Raw genomic sequence first — 19,921 nt, 5'->3', positions numbered from 1 at the left:
GTGCGAGTAGCCCGGTGGATCCGGCCCGGGCCTGCCGCGGCGGCAGTGGTGCTGGTGCGGGGTGCGGCGCTCCGAGGACTAATCGTGTGACGGGACGCCCCCGCCACTGTCCCGTCCATCCCTCCTGGAGCCATGCACCCGGACTCTGTTAGTAGACCGCGCAGGTGTTAGTGCGGCGGACCCCCGACTTTGGCGGCTCTCCTTTCTGCACCAAGGCTGCCATTAGCGGGGTCCCCCCCTTCATTTTTTCCCTTTGTGTGCCGGAGGTGATCCGCATCTGTGTGCCGGCTTCGAGAGCCGTAGAGAGTGGTGTCGCGGCTGGAATTACAAAATGGCGGCCGACGACCTGGGCTGTGGATATCCCCAAATCGGTGGACCTGAGATGTTGGACGGCACGGAGACCTTGCGGTGTGAGCATGAGCCTACTATCGGTGATGTTATCAACGCCTTGCGATCCCTGCACGCGGCCTTGATCCCCGGTGCCCCGGGGGAATTTGTGCGGTCCGCCGCCATCTTAGATGGACGGCTATTCACGGTATCCTCTTGTTTCGATGGAGCCACTACCTCGCCCCCCCTGGTCGCGGCGAAGATTACTGTCGCCGCTTATCGACAGGTCTGCACTCCGGTGGCACTGGACCCTTTGGTGACTCACTGTTTGGAGTTTGGAGACTTGGACCCCGGGCTCGGGCCTGTTCCTGTCCGAGCACCCAATGAACATGGTGGACTGTTGTCTATCTCTGCTTCGGTGGGGTCGTTGTCCTGTGCTGCGGGGGAGCTCCGGTTTTTTCAGATGGCGAGACTGAACTCCTGTATTCTGTGGCTCGGGTTAATTTTCCTGGGACACTTGAATTATATACCTGGACCTCCCTGATCTACACCTTTGTCTAATATCCTTTCATTCGGGTGCTGCCATCATACTGAGCTGCCTATTTCCTGCCGCTATGTGGTGGGTGGTGGTGGTCACTAAGAAAGGCCTGGGGTGAGACAACTTATTCCCGGCGGATCGCCGGGGTACAGCTTAGCGGCGGACCGGCCCGTACTCATGGCGTTGTGGGTGACCCCCTAGTGTGTTTTACGATTCTCGAGAATGTGTCGCTTTGGTTTTAAAATGTTACGTTTGTATGGTTGGGCGGAGGATTGGGGCCGAACGTATTGTTAATTGATCCTTTACACCCCCCTCCTATTTCCTTCTTGTCTTTATGTTTCTTGTTTTCGTCTTTCATTCCTTTTTTCTTTTGTCTTTACTACATTTCGGGTTCGGTTTAGGGCGACAGGCAAGCTGCTGGGGGGGGTAGGCCGTAGCCTTCTGCAGGGGTGCTGGGTGGGATGGGTGGGTTGGGACTTTTTCGTTGTTTTCCTTTTTAGTTCTACGGCCCTTTTGTGTCTCTTTATAGGGGTGCCGCGTCTGTCCCTGTCTCCCATGGGCTCTGTGGGTGGGGTTTGCATACCCGCTGCTTCCTCTATGGGGCTATGCTGCATTTTGAACGCGACTCTCGCGCCCTCCTTATTATCAATGTTCCCAATCCTTAAGTGTTTCTGCTGTGGGGTACTGGTATCAACGCGGTGTTCTCCCCCTTTAGCTCTGTTTTTCTTCTTTTCTTTCCTTTCCTTAAGGTCAATATGGCGGGTTAGTTTTCCTTACGATGTCAATATTCCGGTTCCTGTTTTGGTCTCTAATATGCTAATGGGTGGTGGGTCTGAATGAGACGAGTGAAACTAATTATGGCTTTGATTTACCGATATTTGCTCTTACCCTGATGTGCCTTGCTACACCATTCTCCCACATTGTCACCCTTTAGCTTTATTGTTGTCAATGACTCGCTCTGGGAACCCGGTAACGTCTTGTGTTGTAGTCGAGCCTGCGATATTCCTTTTTGTATACTTATAAAATTAACCTTCATTGCTCCTTTTTGCTGGCCGTCTGTGCTCCCCCCCCCCTTCTTTGATGCTGTAATGATTGCGATTTACTGCGTTTTATTCCGTACACTGTCATCCTGGATTTATTGCTTGCCCTCTAGTATTAGTGGCCGGCCTGACTGGTTGTAGGCCCGTATTTGTATATCCTTTTTGTCCAAATAAAGGTTTTCAAAAAAAAAAAAAACTGTGAGAGAGAGAAAGTTATAGATGGAGATTTACAAAACCAGCCTCCACCACCCATGGACCTTCCTCCCCATTGTTGCCACCTTATTTGCTATGCCTTATCAATCAAATCTCTTCACTTGACTTTGGTTGTACCCGCTTTCGAAACACTTTCACTGGCCATTGTACATGTAGACTTTGGTCCACCCTTTTTATCAATTTTTGCACTTTCAGATATAAAGTTCTACCTCTGTTCTTCTTCTCCTACTTTCACCTTTCAAATTCTCTTGGAAAGGTCTTATCCAGCCTTCAAGAGAAAAAGTAAGAAGGCTGGGAAACCACTTTATATGTGAGTTCTGTATGGCATCCTAATACCTAATCATCTCTAATTTCATGCTTGCTACCTTTGTGTAATGCACTTCAGTTGCAGTGTTTATTCTTGTCTGGCTGTGTGCATTACGACAATTAAAGGGACCATTTTTCTGCATATTTTTAATAAAGCATTTGACACAATGCATAGTGACACGGTATTTATTGAATGTTTTGTAATTAATTTCCGCAAGTCTTAAAAAAGGTGAATGCAAGAAAAGTTACTTGACGTATATGCAAGACTGCTTTCAAGAGGAGACCCCAATAAAAAAGCACTGGTGTGGAACTGCAAGAATGCGGAAGCACTTGCAGACCAAGCATCTGGTCAACTTTGCAAGGGAAGAGTTAAGGAGATTGAGAGAGGCTCCTCCTGCTTCCTGAGAAGGCCGAAGTACCAATGGAGCAACACAGTCAACCTGTACTGCACAGCCTAATATTCGCCCCCAATTTGGAACCCTTTAAGAGAAAAAGTAAGAAGGTTGGGAGCTCTGTATGCAATCCTAATACCTAATCATCCATTAGTTATACAGAGATCCACCCTGTATCAGACTCATCCGTACAAGTGTGAATTGGAGATGATCTGCCCCAAAAAACCCTGAAGAACTTATATCCATTACTTTTTAACTTCGTCGACTAGTCATATTGAGAGTGTTTAATGTTATCCATTAAAAGTTTGTGACTCTTTTTGCCTCCATACAGTAGAGAAAGACTGTAAATGTAAAAAAGAAGTACATTAGCACAAACATAATTGAAATATTTTACTATACTATGTTCAAAGTTTAAGCTGTGCCTTTTTTATAAAAAAAAATCAAAGACAAAACAAAGTACCAAGTAATCCGCAGTTTATGACACCACTAGGGTATTATACATTTTCTACCATAAAATGTTAAAGTCAAACCTGATAATTCTATTAGGTCCATTGAGCTTCAGACAACTAGTTTGTTCCATATTTGACACATCGGTGTAATGAGCTGGAACACAACTAGTTAGTTCCATGTTTGAGACATCAGTGTTATGAGCTAGTACAGGATGATATACTTTCTTCAATCTTGGCAATTGACTGCTGACTTATGTAACATTCTGAAAAAAGAAGAATGAGTTAAAAATGTATATGTTGTACAAATGTCCAAGCTTAATTTTAATGTACATAAAAACAATTGTTCTCAATAGGATTGGGGTTGAAAACCAATAATCAGAGGTTTCAAACCAATCGCGTTATGACCATACCAGTGGTTAGACAAAATCATATGTGAATACGAATATGCTTTCGAGGGGCACTATGGACGCGCTCGGTAGGCTTTCAGAAGTGTCTTCCCTAAAAGCCCTCTTTCCTATTTACAACTATTCTAACGAAAACAGTTATTAACATAAAATAACATAAAGTAATGTATCTTCAACAAATTAATGTTTTTGGAAGTTTCATTATCAGCCTGCAAAAAACACCACAATTGTAGCTGTCCTGTTATCTTTGGTTAGATTCTATCACTATGTGCCATTGGTCATGTTCGGGACGCTTCAATATCTGTAGGAAAACCTTTTAGAGACATACGAATGGTTATGTTAAATATTTCGCTTCGATTCAACATGTCGAGATTATAAATTGTACGTAAAGGCATTTTGCTAGCATTATTGACTAATTTTACAAGCTTTTCTCTTTTTTCATTTGTCTGTGGGTGATACGTTGCACTTACAGAACGTTCTATTTGTAACAGCTTAGATGACTCTCAATTAACCTTAAAAAAAATAGGTATAATTATATTTACCAGGCAAAATAGGAAATAGCAATGCATTATTCAAATGTTAGGCCGAGATTGGTCACTCACTTCCTTCACAAACACCTGGCCTTGATCTGAAAGAACCCTTTGTGGACTTCCATGATCTAGAAATTGAGAAATAAACATCAAGGAAAATTGAAAGACCCGTCTTCAAATAAAACATTTTTTACTTTGTATCTCAAGTGCAATCTGAAAATGTGTAACAAGCATTTAAATGAGAAACATATGGGTTTCAGAAACAAACATCTATAAGACTATCACAATGGAGATTTATATTTCATAAAAATATTTATAGAAGCAAGAAAAATTATAACTCATACATTGTTCAATTTCAAATGACATATTAGGCCAATAAAATCGGGAGGACATGCTTTTTTTTTCTTCGTTTTGTTGATACCAGAATGCCCACTAATAATCCCAAAACATGACAAGAGCACAGTTACCTGTCTGCAAACACATGAAATACACAAATGCTTATCTCAGAATGCTTTTCTATCATGAAATGTTAAAGTCAAACCTGATAACTCCATTAGGTCCATTGCAATTTTCTGCTGATAGCATATGGAGAACAGTCAGTGGATCTGGAGTGTTGAGCTGTTGATCACCATTTGGGATAGTGCATGGGCAGGAATAAACAAGTTGTAGCGACCACTACATCCCATGGTTGAGATATCTGTATAATTACCTAGAACAGGGGGCAAATCAAGTTTAAGGTTATTAAAAATATGGAGAGCGTGCTGAAATAAAATATTGGCCAATCAATTACAAGTGTATTGCATGGGGAGGAAGCAACACGCGGCGCACTACTTACACGAGAAAAACTACTTACACGAGAAAAACTACATCGCATTAACTTGAAGAGCACGTAGCACACTGCTGCGGGAGTGAGCACGTGGCGCTTGGCAAATTAAAGAAACGTGACAGGATAAAGTGATTTACACAGAAGAAAGGATAAGAAATCAAGTTTAACGTTATTAAAAAAAATATGAAGAGCGCGCTGAAATACAACATTGGCCAATCGATTACATGTATGGTGCATGGGGAGGAAGCAACACGTGGCACACTACTTAAAAAATAAAATGCGGCAGAATTGAGTGATTTGCCCACAAAAATCGGCTACCAAACCAACTTATTCGACATACAAGACTAGAAACCGTGGTAAAATACATTATTGCCGAAAACATTACTTTTGTAATACATGGGGCACATGACGCGCTACTTACACAAGAAAAACTACATCGCATTAACTTGAAGAGCACATAGCACACTGCTGCGGGAGCGGCCACGTGGCGCTTAGCAAATTAAAGAAACGTGGCAGGATTAAGTGATTTGCACAGACGAAAGGATAAGAAATCAAGTTTAACGTTATTTAAAAACATGGAGAGCGTGCTAAAATACAACATTTGCCAATCGATTACATGTGCAGTGCATGGGGAGGAAGCAACATGTGGCGCACTGCTTAAAAAATAAAACGCAGCAGGATTAAGTGATTTGTCCACAAACATCGGCTACCAAACCAACTTATTCGACATACAAGACTAGAAACCGTGGTAAAATACACTGTTGCCGAAAACATTACTTATGCAATGCATGAGGCACATGACGCACTACTTACACGACAAAAACTACATCGCATTAACTTAAAGACCACGTAGCAGACTGCTGCAGGAGCGGCCACATGGCGCTTGGCAAATTAAAGAAATGCAGCAGGATTAAGTGATTTGCACAGAAACAAAGGTTACGTAGTCAACTTTAACGATATAAAAAAGCAGGAAAGCCTGCTTAAAAACAACATTGTCAAATCGAACATAAATGTCTATTTATGCAGTACTTAAAGATCGTTCAAATTAATTAACTTAATTATCCTTAAAAAATAGTTCACCTATGAAGAAGTGGATACGAACACTATCAATGGCTGTGACTGCGGAATAGGAAAAGTTGGAGAAGGTTGGAAAGTTATAAATGCTTTGCAGAATGATGATTGGTCGAGCATGATGTCACTGGGTGTGAGAGCTGTGATTAGGCATGTTGTAATTGAGCAGTCGCAAATAAAATGAAATATGTTAGGGGTACATGGCCAGAAGGTGGGACGTATTGTGCGCATGCGCAACATTAACACGCATGCGCTACCACAAACACGCATGCGCAAAGTGAAGGACACGCCTAGGGGGTATACACACAGATGGGGTTTGGATATCGATAGAACACCGGCTTCCGCAGGAGGCAGAGCCGGCGGAACTGTGGGGGATTGGAGACCCCCCCATGGTCCCCAACAGTGAGGGACACCCCCGGGGATAGGCTTCCCGGGGCCACAAGTGGCGCGTGAGGGGGCCCACGCAGCTCCCTTCCCATTAACAAAATCAAATTTAAAAAAATGTCAGCCCCGGTAAATGGGCTCCTCGGGACCTTGAAGAGGCCTCAGGAGGGGGGCCATGCAGCCCTTATCCATAAAAAAACAAGAAATAATTTGACATGCCCCGGGGATGGGGTCCCCGGAGCCTGGAATTGGCCATGGGAGGGGGGCCACGCGGGTCTCTTCCCATAAGCAAAATGAATACAGATACTGCGTGCATTGTCATCGTACCATAAGCGCACACTTCCGATCACGCGCTGAATGCTAATTGGCTGTCAAGTGGTTGTCAACATTCGAAACTAGAAACTGTTGGCAGTTATTTTATGCCTTGGTAGAAGGGAGGCTGAAGAAGTCTGTGAAATATCTGCTTAAAACTTGAAAAGGAGGAGGTTAGACAAACTCTGACCCTCTAGGTCTCCTCAGGGGGTCCCAAATTTTTTTTTTCTTTGGGGAAAATTGCGGGGTGTGTGTATGATCCGGGCATTGTAGCGCTATTTAAAAAAGAAAAAAGAAACGTGGGCTTCCGCGCGTCTAGAGGAGATGCAGCAGTGCTGGATCCAGGATCCACCACTGAGTAAGAAAAGGTAACGATAACACTACTTACCTGCTAAGTGAATTTCCTTACATAGGCTAACATTGATTGGTTTCACTTGGAAATTCTTCTAAGTGTGGAGTTTTGGACCTTTAAAATATTCACCTAAAAACATACGAACAACGAATTCCAGTTTACTCACCTGTTATCAGGAGAGAACCCAGTGCTGCATCTTTTAGCCCAGCACTGACCCTGAAAGGTTATTCTAAGCACACTTACAAGTAACTTGTATTTCCTTCCATAGGAATCCCCTTCCTATGAATTTTTTTTTATACATTTTGATCATTGACAGCATGTATGAGTGAATCTATAGGTAAGTGATTAGATGTGTGTGTAGATCTAGGAATGACTGAGTGGGTTTTTAGAAATTTGTATTGGTGTGTCAATGGATTCAAATATGGTACTCTGTATTTTACAACGAGTGATGAAAGGTTATACTAGTGTATGATGAGGTGTATCTGATTGTCACGTGGATGATGTCATCAGTGATGTCATCAGTGATGTCATCAGAGATGTCACTGACCATGTCATGAATGATGTAATATGTGACATCATCAGCAGTGGATGGTTGGCGCATGCGTTATAGTTAGCAGAACTAACTATAACGGAGGAATTTCAATGGTTTTGTACGAGTGAAATGTCCAGCTAACTATAAGACCCCTAAAACCTATGCTAATTCCTAACTATAACATGTCTGAAACCTATGTTTTTTTCAGTGAATTTCGAAGGTTTTTTAAATGCTAATTCCTAACTATAACATGTCTGAAACCTATGGTTTTTTCAGTGAATTTCAAAGGTTTTGTAAACGACAATTTTAAAATGTATTAATTTAAAAAAAAAAATTTTTATACTGATTTACTAAATGTTTTTAAACTATTTATTTTTAGATATTTTTTTTAAATTACATTATAATTACATTATACATTACATTAGAAAATATACTTTTTCAGAATGAATTACTTTAGTTTAAATACTTTGCAAATAGGCAACAGACTTTAAAGTACAGTAGTTGCAGTTATTGCAATAGGCAACACAATTTGAAACAAAATGCAACATTGACCTCAATGAGGATTTCTACTTAAATGCAATTAGTTACTTTATGGATTACTTTTCTAACCACAGGACTGGATCCTGGATTAAGTCCTGGCACATCTCCTGTAAACAGTTCAGTATAAGCGTTTTGGTTACAGTAGTGATTTTTAAGGAATATTATTGTATTTTAAAAGTTGACTCAAACTTTTTCACATAGACTCACCAATGTTATCCTATGGGAGGAAATTCACTAAGCAGGTAAGTAATGTTATCATTACTTTTTCTTACTCAGAGGTGGATCCTGGATCCAGTACTGGTGCATCTCCTGTAAACAGTTGAAAGAATGCGCTGAAGTCCTACAGGCGATATTTACGGAATATCTGTAGTTTGTGAAAATCAACACCTAGAAACTTTTCTGGTGAAAACCAGACAATGGATTCCTATGGAAGGAAATACAAGTTATTGGTAAGTAAGGCTAGAATTACTTTTCAGGGTCAGTGCTGGGCTAAAAGATGCAGCACTGGGTTCTCTCCTGATAACAGGTGAGTAGATCGGAATTCGTTGTTCGGATGATTTTAGGTGAACATTTGTAAGTTCCAAAACTCCACACTTAGAAGAATTTCCAAGTGAAACCAGTCAATGTTAGCCTATGGAAGGAAATTCAAGTTACTGGTAAGTGCGGTTAGAATTACTTTTCAGGATCAGTACTGTGCTCAAAGATACAGCACTGAGGTCTCTTCTGATAACAGGTGAGTAAATCGTAATTCGTAGTTCGGCTGATTTTACTTCAGTCCAGTATATATAGAGCCACTTTCCTACACCATCCCCTCCCTTCACCACTGTGCAAACACGCCCTGTGGCGCGTTTTAAGTTGGGGAATAATTCCCCTTCAATCCTGATGGTCCCTAGGGGCAGATTTACGTTAACTTGCGACCCGCAAAACCACCCGTGCGCCATCACTTACAATGCGGTGCGCCATGGTGCATGGATGGGCGGATGCGTTAGTAGTGTAAATGTTGGATAGTGTAGGGGTTAAAGTTACTATTCTAACTCCAGGGGGGTGTAATATTAGGGTAAGTGTTGGATAGTGTAGGGGTTAAAATTAAATGTAATACTTACCCATACTTACATTGTAATGGCATGCGTTGTAATAGCATCTGCGTTGTAATGGCATGGGTTGTAATGGCATGCGTTGTAATGGATCCTGCATTGTAAAAGTTTTGTAATGGTAGTGCGCTGTGAAAGTTGCGTTGTAATGGCTGTTTCCACTCATGATGGAGAACATATTTATTCATTGATTCTGATGGTAGTAATTGTGAGCTCCTTATGTTTCTAGTTTAGCTTCATGTTTTCTGGCAGTGAAGTGACAGAGATGTGAGGAAGGGCATTGGGGAAGAGTGAACAGAGGATGATGAAGAGGAAAGAGAGGGGGTTGAAGATGTGCAGATGGACAAGATATGCAGAGAAAAAGAGGACACATATCTAACATAAAGCACACATAATTGGAGGCCAAAACTGCTTCCACAGTTCTCAATGCTATTTATTTCACAGACTCACTATTTCAGAATGTAAACATTTTCACTGTTAAGTATTTATAAGAAATCATTGTTGTTACGCATTTATCTTAAACAGCTAACACCCAGTGACAAAGCCAATCATACTGACAGGCTTTAGACATATGTCAGTTGCTGTGCCATTTATCTGGATAATATTACATCTCATAGAGAAACCAAAATACCGGTCTGATGGCACACTATGGGAATCACAGGCGTGTATTTGGCATGTTCCTTTATAGGGAGCACCCACTTTTTTCATCTCACTTTAAGACCTGTCTGCACATATTTCTATATGACTGGTTACAGCCAGCAGCTGTGGGTGCTTCTCGAAGTCTGGTTAGAGCATATCTTTCCAAAGTTAATGCTGCATGCAGTGCAAGACACTGGGCAAGCATACATTTTAAAGGGCTAACGTTGTCATGCAGAACAATTTACATATTACAGTAACTGTTGAACAAATTAATACAAGAAGATACTGGGCAGTTTTTAATGTGTTTAATATTTCAAGACTATACGTTCCCACTGCTTAATAAGCCTTGCTTTATCGCTGCATTAATTTGCGTTAAAATGCACCATTTGCCAATCTTTTTAAAATTTCTTTCTCAGGAGAGGGACTCTCCCTAGTCTCCAGTCCATTGAACTTGTTCACATCACTAACTAGTGTTTTCTATTGGAAATGGTAAAGCCTAAGCAGTCTTGCTTAGTACCCCAGCCCTCTTCAGAAGTCAGACATACTTGGCAACCCAGAAATTCTCTGAAATAATGTATGAGTTTTCTTTTATGAATGCCTAGAAGAACTGAATTTTTAGTCCATTTAACACAGAAATAGTGCTCAAAACCGCACCAAAAAGATGCCAATTTGTAAAAAATGTCTTCACGGGGGGAGAACCCCCCTGAACCCCCCTTATTGCCATCAGGCTCGCTTGCTGCGCTTGCTCACATACGTTGATTCATTCTGCTCAAGCATCACCAGTTTTAAATTCCACCAGCCGCCACAGCTGAGATCTGTTTCAAGGTTATCCCATCCTCTTTCAGGCTGTGAACAGATACTCTGCATGCTCAGGTATTATACTCAGACATAACATCCAACAAGTGAACCTGCTAAACATGCACATTAAACTCAATTATAAATACAAATTACATTAAAAAATGGACCGCATTTTGTGATCCATGGCAACTCAGCTCCCCAGGTATTGTAGGAGGCACCCAGCAGAATACCAAGTAGTTCTTTGTCAACATAATCAAGCATTGACAAAGCCAATAGGTCTCACCTTTGGGATATATTGGTTTTGATTATGCCTCCGGGCCATGCTCCTCAGCAGCATGGCCCGGAGGCATAGGCAAAACCAGCAACAGTGCAGCAACAGTGAAAAAACAAAATTTAAATAATGAAATACATTTAAAAAGATGTAATTCTATTACATCATGTATACATGATGACATATGAACAATGACGCAGATGCCATTTGCTTTGATTTATTATTTACTAACCCAAGATTTTTTGTGCAATTGTTTAAAGAAATCGGAGCATGCAGTGGAGCAGTAATGGAGGAGCGAAGGCGGGAAACAGGTGGATGCAAGAAGGTCAAAAGCACAGCACTGGGGGTGGAGCAAAAGTGGGGGTGGGGGCAGCACATAGAATGTGGGGAGTGGGAGAGGGAGGACCTCAAAGCTCGGGTGAGAGGAGAAGCATTCAAGGGAGTGAGAAGCACAGAAAAGTGATAGCTCATGGCAGAGAGCTGAAAAACACATGCTCACCAAGATAAAAAAACATTTGTGGCAAAGTCAATCAGTAGATTTGCAGAGCTCTTCTTGTCACCCATGAGGGTATCCAGGCACTGGCAGGGTCCAGTTGATTAGCTGAACTGCCAGGTCTTCAGGGACTTTCAGAACTCTGGAAGACATGAGGAGGTCTGGAGATGAAGGAGTAGCTTTTTAATATCTTTACTGCAAGATAATGCCCCTAAAATCCTACACTGCATCCTCCGGTCTTTTACCACTCCCAAGGCTTGTGAAAACCTTGAAGCACCTAAGCAAATATTATGCAATAACATTGCGCAATATTCCTCACAGAAAATTGAGTGAATTTACGAAAAAATTGTTTTGTCAGGTATCCAGGACCTGCCCCCTTTAGCCGCGGATTTACCCGTGCCAGCTATTTCTCAGCTGTTGGAAAGCTTTCCCGTAGTGACCTTGGCAGATATTACCACCCTGATCCATAGAAGTAAATCTGGGTCTCCCCATGACACCATCCCAGCCAAAGTCGTCACTTCTCTTGCCACTCAGCTTTGCCCCTCAATTGAACACCTCCTCAACCTTTCACGGAGACGGCCATGTCCCGTCAGAGTGGAAAGCAGCGCAGGTTATGCCCATTCGAAAATACACCAAGACCCCTTTGACAGATCTGTCCAATCTTCGGCCCATCTTGCTGCTTCCCTTTCTGAGTAAACTTCCGGAGAGACATATTAACATTCATCTCTCAAACCATGTCGAACTTACTGGTTGTCTTGATCCTTCCCAGTCAGACTTTAGGCCCAAGTACAGCACCCAATCAGCCCTGCTAGTGGTCACCGATAACATCAGGATGACTCTAGATAAGGGCCAGTCTACGATTTTGGTGATGTTGGACCTATCTGCTGCGTTCGACACGATCTCACTCCAGATATTACTCAGAAGACTGCAGAAGATTGGTTTAAGAAACTCAGCCTTCCAATGGATGTCGAGTTTTTTATCTGGTCGTTCTCAGGCTGTCAATCTTTGCCCATATCACTCGGCACCTATGGAACTGTCCAAGGGAGTGCCTCAGGGCTCATGCTTGATTCCCACACTCTTCAATATCTATGTTTCACCCTTGGCCAACCTCTTGAGGACCCATGGATTTATTCCAATATCATATGCCGGCGATAATCAGCTGCTTTTCCGTTTTGACAAATTTACACCGTCGGTACAGTTGGCCTTCTCTTCTGGAATGAGAGCCAGCTCATACTGGATGAAGAGTAATCTCCTCCAGTGTAACGTTGGAAAAACTGAGATTCTGCTCTTTGTGGAGGCCCCTTTATTGTGGTCTCCCGAGTGGTGGCCGCCTGATTTTGGCATGCCTTCCGACCCTAAATCCACTGTTAAGAATCTAGTCATTTGCCTGGATCAAGCACTCACCCTGAAAGAGCACATTGCTCAGATAGCTGGTGTTTGTTTCCACACTCTAGGCCTTCTCCGTTGAGTATTTCCTCTTCTTCCTGACTCCACCAGAAAGACTCTGATCCAGGCACTTATAGTAAGCCGGCTGCACTACTGTAATGGTCTGCTGATCTCTGCTAGTGAGACCTCGATCAGCAGATTGCAGGTGGTCCAGAACACGGGAGCACGGCTAGTCGTTAATGTGCCCCCTAGGACTGCTTCCCACCCTCTTCTTTCTCAGCTTCACTGGCTTCTGATACGCCAAAGGGTAACATTCAAAATCTGCTGTACCATTCATAAGGCGCTTTTCAATCTTGGCCTTTCTTATCTGGCGTAGAAATTCATACCCTACTGCCCTTTTAGGTCTCTCCGCTCGTGCTCTAAACATCTGTTAGAAGTTCCCCGAATTAGGAGGGCAAGACTAGGGGGAAAGGCCCTCTCCCACATTGGTCCGCGCTACTGGAATGAGCGCCACCTGAATTTACACTAGTGCTCCAATCATTTACAATTTAGGAAGCTACTTACGACTATTCTTTTCTCCTGTTGATTCAGGCTGCAGTTGTATTCTATCTGTGTTCCCCGTCCGAAGCGCAGAGCTACTCCTTCGGGAGTTGATTCTGGCACTAAATAAATTAATAAATAAAGGTAGGTGCTAATTAAATAAAACATCTGTCTGTGCACCACCAAATCACAGTACACATAAAGCTCAATGATAATAAAAGGAACTTTTTGGATGAGAAAACATTAGCTGGAGTGCCTGACAACTACTATATCTCTCAGAGGCACTTATCGCACTCTCTGAAATGTGGCTTGTTTGCAGATGGTTCCAAACAGCTTCATAATTTGGGAAATGACTTAGTTTATGCTTGTTTTCCCTCCATTTAGGAGATTACGAGCAGTACTACATTTGTGAGGTTAACATTTTCAAGGGGACCTGTTCATGGCCATGGCCTAAATAAATCAAATTTTAGCCTGGCTAATACTGCATGTTTAGCAAAACTAAAGGGGATGATGGACGGAGTGTTGAACATTGCAAGCACTCACCCCCAGTCAACTGATCTGGGTTTAACCCATCATAATTCTTTAGCTCACTCTGCCACTCCAGTTCAGACATGGCCATATGCAAATCAATCTGACCCTGTGCCTCATGGGAACTGTCCAGCCCGAACTGCCAAGCCATGTCTTCTCTGGACCGGAAACAAGCTTCTGGGACTGGTTTCTGGCTAATCAGCTGTCATCAGCCAAGCTAGCTTGAATCCAGTGGCAAAGTTAGCAAGGGACCCACATCTGGGCATACCCTGCCAATTTAGGGTGAACAAAGCAAAACCAAAGGAGATGATGGACGGAGTGTTCAACATTGCAAGCACTCACCCCCAGTCAACTGATCTGGGTTTAATCCAGCATCATTCTTTAGCTAACTCCGCCACCCCAGTTCAGACATGGCCATATGCAAATCAGTCTGACCCTGTGCCTCCTGGGAACAGTCCAGCCCAAACTGCCAAGCCATGTCTTCCCTGGACCGGAAAGAAGCATCCTGGGACCGGTTTCTGGCTAATCAGTCATCATCAGCCAGGCTAGCTTGAATCAGGTGGCAAAGTGAGCAAGGGACCCACGTCTGAGCATACCCTGCAAGCTTATGCCGAACAAAGCAAAACCAAAGGGGATGATGGACGGAGTGTTGAACATTGCAAGCACTCAATCCCAGTCAAATGATCTGGGTTTAACCCCTTCACTGCTGGCCCGTTTCCGCCGCTGTGTGGTAAACAAACGAACAGGGCGGGGCCGTGACGAACCCCAGCCGTCATCAGCACACGAGCACTGCGGAGCGTGACGGCTGGGGTTCGTCACCAGCATGCAAGGGGTTAATCCATCATCATTCTTTAGCTCACTCCCCCACCCCAGTTAAGACATGGCCATATGAAAATCAGTCTGACCCTGTGCCTCATGGGAACAGTCCAGCATGTTTAGACCAGACTGAAAGGAACAATCATAACAAAAGCAGTATTCTGGCCTTCAGCAGTTGATGAACCCCGTCCCTGTAGTTACTGCATCGATTGTGGCTTTACTTTGTTTTTGCATGTGTTCTTCCTAACATGAGCTCTTAATTCACAGATTAGCCACAGCGCCTACCTACAAGTGCTGAGCGATAAGATCCAGTTCCCATCCTTCATGCGTACAATGCCAAACGCAGATACCGTGAGTGTTGGGGTCTCCATGCTAGTAAAGCACTTTGGGTGGACTTGGATTGGACTGCTATCACAGGACACAAGTACTACCCAGACCACTATGCAGCTCATCAAGCAGGACATTCTGAAGACTGGGGCCTGCGTTGCCTTCTGGGAGAAGATACCCACACTGTACTCTACTACAACGCTGCATCGTCTGGTGAAAGTTTTAAGGATGTCTTCAGCGAAAGCTGTAGTTACAATTTGTTCAGAACCTTATCTGGTTCCTTTCATGGAGGAAGCTGCCAGACAGAATCTCACAGGAATCATTTGGATTGCTACTCACGTGTGGGCCAGCTCTTCCCTTCTCTCTGTTGCTGACTACTCCAAAGTCCTCACTGGAACAATTGGCTTTGCTATCCCCAGGGGAGTCATCCCTGGACTGAAAGAATATCTTTATAATCTGAACCCACATCGGAATCCAGAGGATCTCTTCACCAAAGAGTTTTGGGAAGTAGCCTTTGGCTGCACCTGGCCAGAAGGTTTCACAAACAGCAGCAGTTCCGCATTTGAAGACTATCAGAGAACCCCGCAATGTACCGGGTATGAGAACCTTCTGGGCCTGAAGTCCTACATCCTGGATGTCAACAATTTTAGGCTGACGAATAACGTGTACAATGCCATCTATGCTACTTCTCATGCTTTGCACAATCTACTTTCTTGTCGGCCGGGCAAAGGACCATTTGTTAATGGGACGTGTGCAAACATACGTGACTTAAGACCATGGCAGGTATGAATGATTATAACTAATTTCCTCATGTAGAGCCCAACTGCACACAAAAATAACCAAGGACATTCTAATTGTTGTCATGAAATATAAATGAGGTTCCAGAGATAATATGATTTACTCAATATTACTTTGGTGTAGTGTGTAATGTATTCATTATATCACAGTGTCTTATCAGGATAAGGTAATGTGGGAGCACAAGGTGCAATTGGAAAGTTATTGTGAAGCTAATGTTGAAGTGTTATCCTCTACATCAGATCTTTCCAAACTGTGTGTCCCGACACAGTACTGTGTCGCCTGCAAATGGTGGCTGTGTCGCAGGCACTTAGCAGCTAATTAAGAGGCATCCCTAGACACTCTGCTCTATGGTCTTTTAAAGGGTAAGTAGACTTAATATCAAATATTTTATATCTATGTGACAAAATATCGATGTTTTAATATCGATGGTAATATATATCGAATTTTTTAATATCGACTACAAAAATATTGTTTTTTGTATGTGTACTTTTATATCGAAGTTAAAAATGTTGAATGTGAAAATATTGTTGTGTTAAAATATCGATAAAGTGTAGTTTTTAGTAATATTTGTTTATTTATGTGATTTAGTTGTTTGTATTGTAATTTTGTATTTTTAAAGTGTTTATAAGATGTAATTTTTTATGTTTGTTTTTGTATATAAGTCTGTATATAAGTTTAGGAGCGGGATGTTGGGTTTATAGGGGATAAGGGTGGGGAGTGTTTTAAAAATGTATAATTTAAAAGTAATTGTTTTAAATTTTGAGTATATTTTTGTAATATTTTTAAATATTTAACATATTTATAGAAAATATTTTAGGAGAGGGATGTTGGGTTTATAGGGGATAAGGGTAGGGAGTGTTTTAAAAATGTAGATATTAAAGGTTACATTTTTAAATGTAAAATATATAAAAAAAATATTAATAATTTAAAAAAAAAATTAATTTTGAAAAAATTTACAAAAAAAATAATTAGGAATGATTTTTAGTGTTTATAGTGGATAAGGGTGGGGATTGTCTTAAAAAAGTAGATATTATAGGTAATTTTTTAAAAATGATATATACTTTTACAAAATGTAAATTTAAAAAAAAAAATGGAAATTTAAAATAAAAAAAAATTAGGAGTGAGTTGTGGTAGTTATAGGGGATAAGGGTGGGAAGTGTTTTGGACAAATTAAATATTTATTTAAATATTAACAATTTTAGAAAATTTATAGGGGATTTTTTTGATGTGTCAAAAAAATTATTTAAAAAAATCTAACTTAATACATATTTTATATATTATTTCAGTATTTTATAAATTTTAATGTACAGATTGGATTGGGAATTATTATTTTATTTTTAATTAGTGTCCAGCACCTACCCCAAATTAATGTAGACTGGAGTGGGAATAGTAAATTATATTTATTAGTGTCCAGCCCCTACCTCAAATTAATGTAGATTGGAGTGGGAATAGTAAATTAATTTTAATTAGTGTCCAGCACCTACCCCAAATTAATGTAGACTGGAGTTGGAATAGTAAATTAATTTTAATTAGTGTCCAGCACCTACCCCAAATTAATGTAGACTGGAGTGGGAATAGTAAATTAATTTTAATTAGTGTCCAGCACCTACTGCAAATTAATGTAGGCTGGAGTTGGAATAGTAAAATAATTTTAATTAGTGTCCAGCACCTACCCCAAATTAATGTAGATTGGAGTGGGAATAGTAAAATAATTTTAATTAGTGTCCAGCACCTACCCCAAATGAATGTAGACTGGACTGGGAATAGTAAATTAATTTTAATTAGTGTCCAGCACCTACCTCAAATTAATGTAGATTGGAGTGGGAATAGTAAATTAATTTTACTTAGTGTCCAGCACCTACCCCAAATTAATGTAGACTGGAGTGGGAATAGTAACTTATGTTTAATTAGTGTCCAGCACCTACCCCAAATTAATGTAGAATGGAGTGGGAATAGTAAATTATATTTAATTAGTGCCCTGCACCTACCTCAAATTAATATAGACTGGAGTGCGAATAGTAAATTAATTTTAATTAGTGTCCAGCACCTACCCCAAATTAATGTAGACTAGAGTTGGAATAGTAAATTAATTTTAATTAATGTCCAGCACCTACCCCAATCTAATGTAGACTGGAGTGGGAATAGTAAATACATTTTAATTAGTGTCCAGCACCTACTCCAAATTAATGTAGACTGGAGTTGGAATAGTAAATTAATTTTAATTAGTGTCCAGCACCTACCCCAAATTAATGTAGATTTGAGTGGGAATAGTAAATTAATTTTAAATTAGTGTCCAGCACCTACCCCAAAATAATGTTAACTGGAGTGGGAATAGTAAATTAATTTTAATTAGTATCCAGTACCTACCTCAAATTAATGTAGATTGGAGTTGGAATAGTAAATTATTTCTAATTAGTGTCCAGCACCTACCCCAAATTAATGTAGACTGGAGTGGGAATAGTAAATCATTTTAAATTACTGTCCAGCACCTATATCAAATGTATGTATATTGGTGTGGGAATATTAAATTATTTATGTTAATAAGTACATTTCATACAATCTTTGAAGAGTTGTAATATTTTATTTTTTAATTAACATGACAAAAATGAAATAAAAAACATTAGTATTCAATTTTTATTTCATACAAATATATTGAGGCATATATTTGGCAATATATTTTATGTTCATTTTTTATTTTCATTGAAATTGTACATTTCATTAAAGAATCATATTTAATGTATTTGTAAGTATTGTCTGAAATTATAAAAAGCAAGTAAAATTTTGTAACATATTATATACAATTTTAATATTGTTATACATGTTGGTTGTACATAGTAGTTTTTAAATTAATATTAATATTGCAACTATTAATATTAGTTTTTTAAACAATATATTTAAATGAAGAAAACATTTTAACACAGGTTGATTTATATAAAAAGTGAAAAACATTTGTACAGATTTTTGTAAATTTTTCCAGATTTTTTGAATTATAATAATAAATATTATGTATTTTATAATATTTATTTTTATAATTTTACAAAATATATATTTTTTGTTAAGTATTTTTATACAAGTAAAAAATAACATTTTTTTTTGACATAGTATTGATTTTTTTTCTGTAAAGGAATATTTTAATAGATTAAATAATATGTTTGTAATGTTAATCTTTTTGTTTTGGGTCATTTATTTTGTAACCGCTTTAGGTCGTTTTGTGTCATTTGGATGAAGACTAGCCCGCGGTTGGGAAACACTTCACGTCGCTGAAGGTAAGGTTTGTTTTATATGTTTTAAGTGTGTTTTATATTAATTTTGATAGTAGTTTGGTACTATTTAGTGTAGTTAGAAGTAAGTTAGTTGTATTAGGCATTTTTATATGTTGTATTTACGTTTGGTAGATGTACGTATTTTTAGCGTTGTTTAGGCTTGTTTGTAGAGTTAGTGTTTCGATGTTTAAAGTATATATAGGTGAAATCTAATGTTAGTATTACTGTTATTAGGTGTTTATTGTTGTTTTATGTGGGTGGGAATGTATGTTTTCTGTATTTTTATTTCAGGAGTTTGTAATATCGGAAGGAGTCCTTTTTTTTTTTAAAGAAATGTTTGTTAGTTTTATTAACTAATGGATTTTTAACACTTCTTAAAAATTTTCAGTTTTCCTGGAGCGTTTGTTCTATATTTTATATTTTTTCGGGTTTTTTATGGCTTTTCGAAGGACCTTCGTTGCATGGATTTTTCAGTTTTGGGACAGTTGTATTTTCTCATTTTTTTTTTGGGCAGACTTTTTTAAAAAAATGGATTGTTTTGGTGAAAATGGATTCTACAGCCTTTGGGATATGCTTGGTAAGTTTTTTAAGTTTTATTTATTGTGGGTGGGTGTTAGACCTGTCTGCATCTGGGGGTGTTCTAACCATTATTATTTATTTTTGTCACCCTTAGTCTCCCAGTGTTTCTATTTTTATTTTTATGATTCACCAGGATTTTTCAGTGCTGTCAGGGGGCTAGGTGTTCCTTGACTATG

At 40.1% G+C, this 19,921-nt stretch overlaps 1 protein-coding gene across 1 annotated transcript in view; it reads left to right on the top strand.

Annotated features, from left to right (window-relative positions):
* Nucleotides 1-331: 331 nt before the first annotated feature.
* Nucleotides 332-19,921, top strand: part of LOC144798232 (extracellular calcium-sensing receptor-like) — a 124,272-nt gene continuing 104,682 nt past the window's right edge. The window contains exons 1-2 of the mRNA XM_078668981.1: nucleotides 332-535; nucleotides 15,046-15,888. Coding sequence (XP_078525107.1) covers nucleotides 332-535; nucleotides 15,046-15,888 — 1,047 coding nt within the window. The remainder of the gene's footprint in view (nucleotides 536-15,045; nucleotides 15,889-19,921) is intronic.

Source organism: Lissotriton helveticus, chromosome 12, assembly GCF_964261635.1.
Source record: "Lissotriton helveticus chromosome 12, aLisHel1.1, whole genome shotgun sequence".
NCBI lineage: Eukaryota > Metazoa > Chordata > Amphibia > Caudata > Salamandridae > Lissotriton > Lissotriton helveticus.
This window is presented reverse-complemented; position numbering and strand designations above follow the sequence as displayed.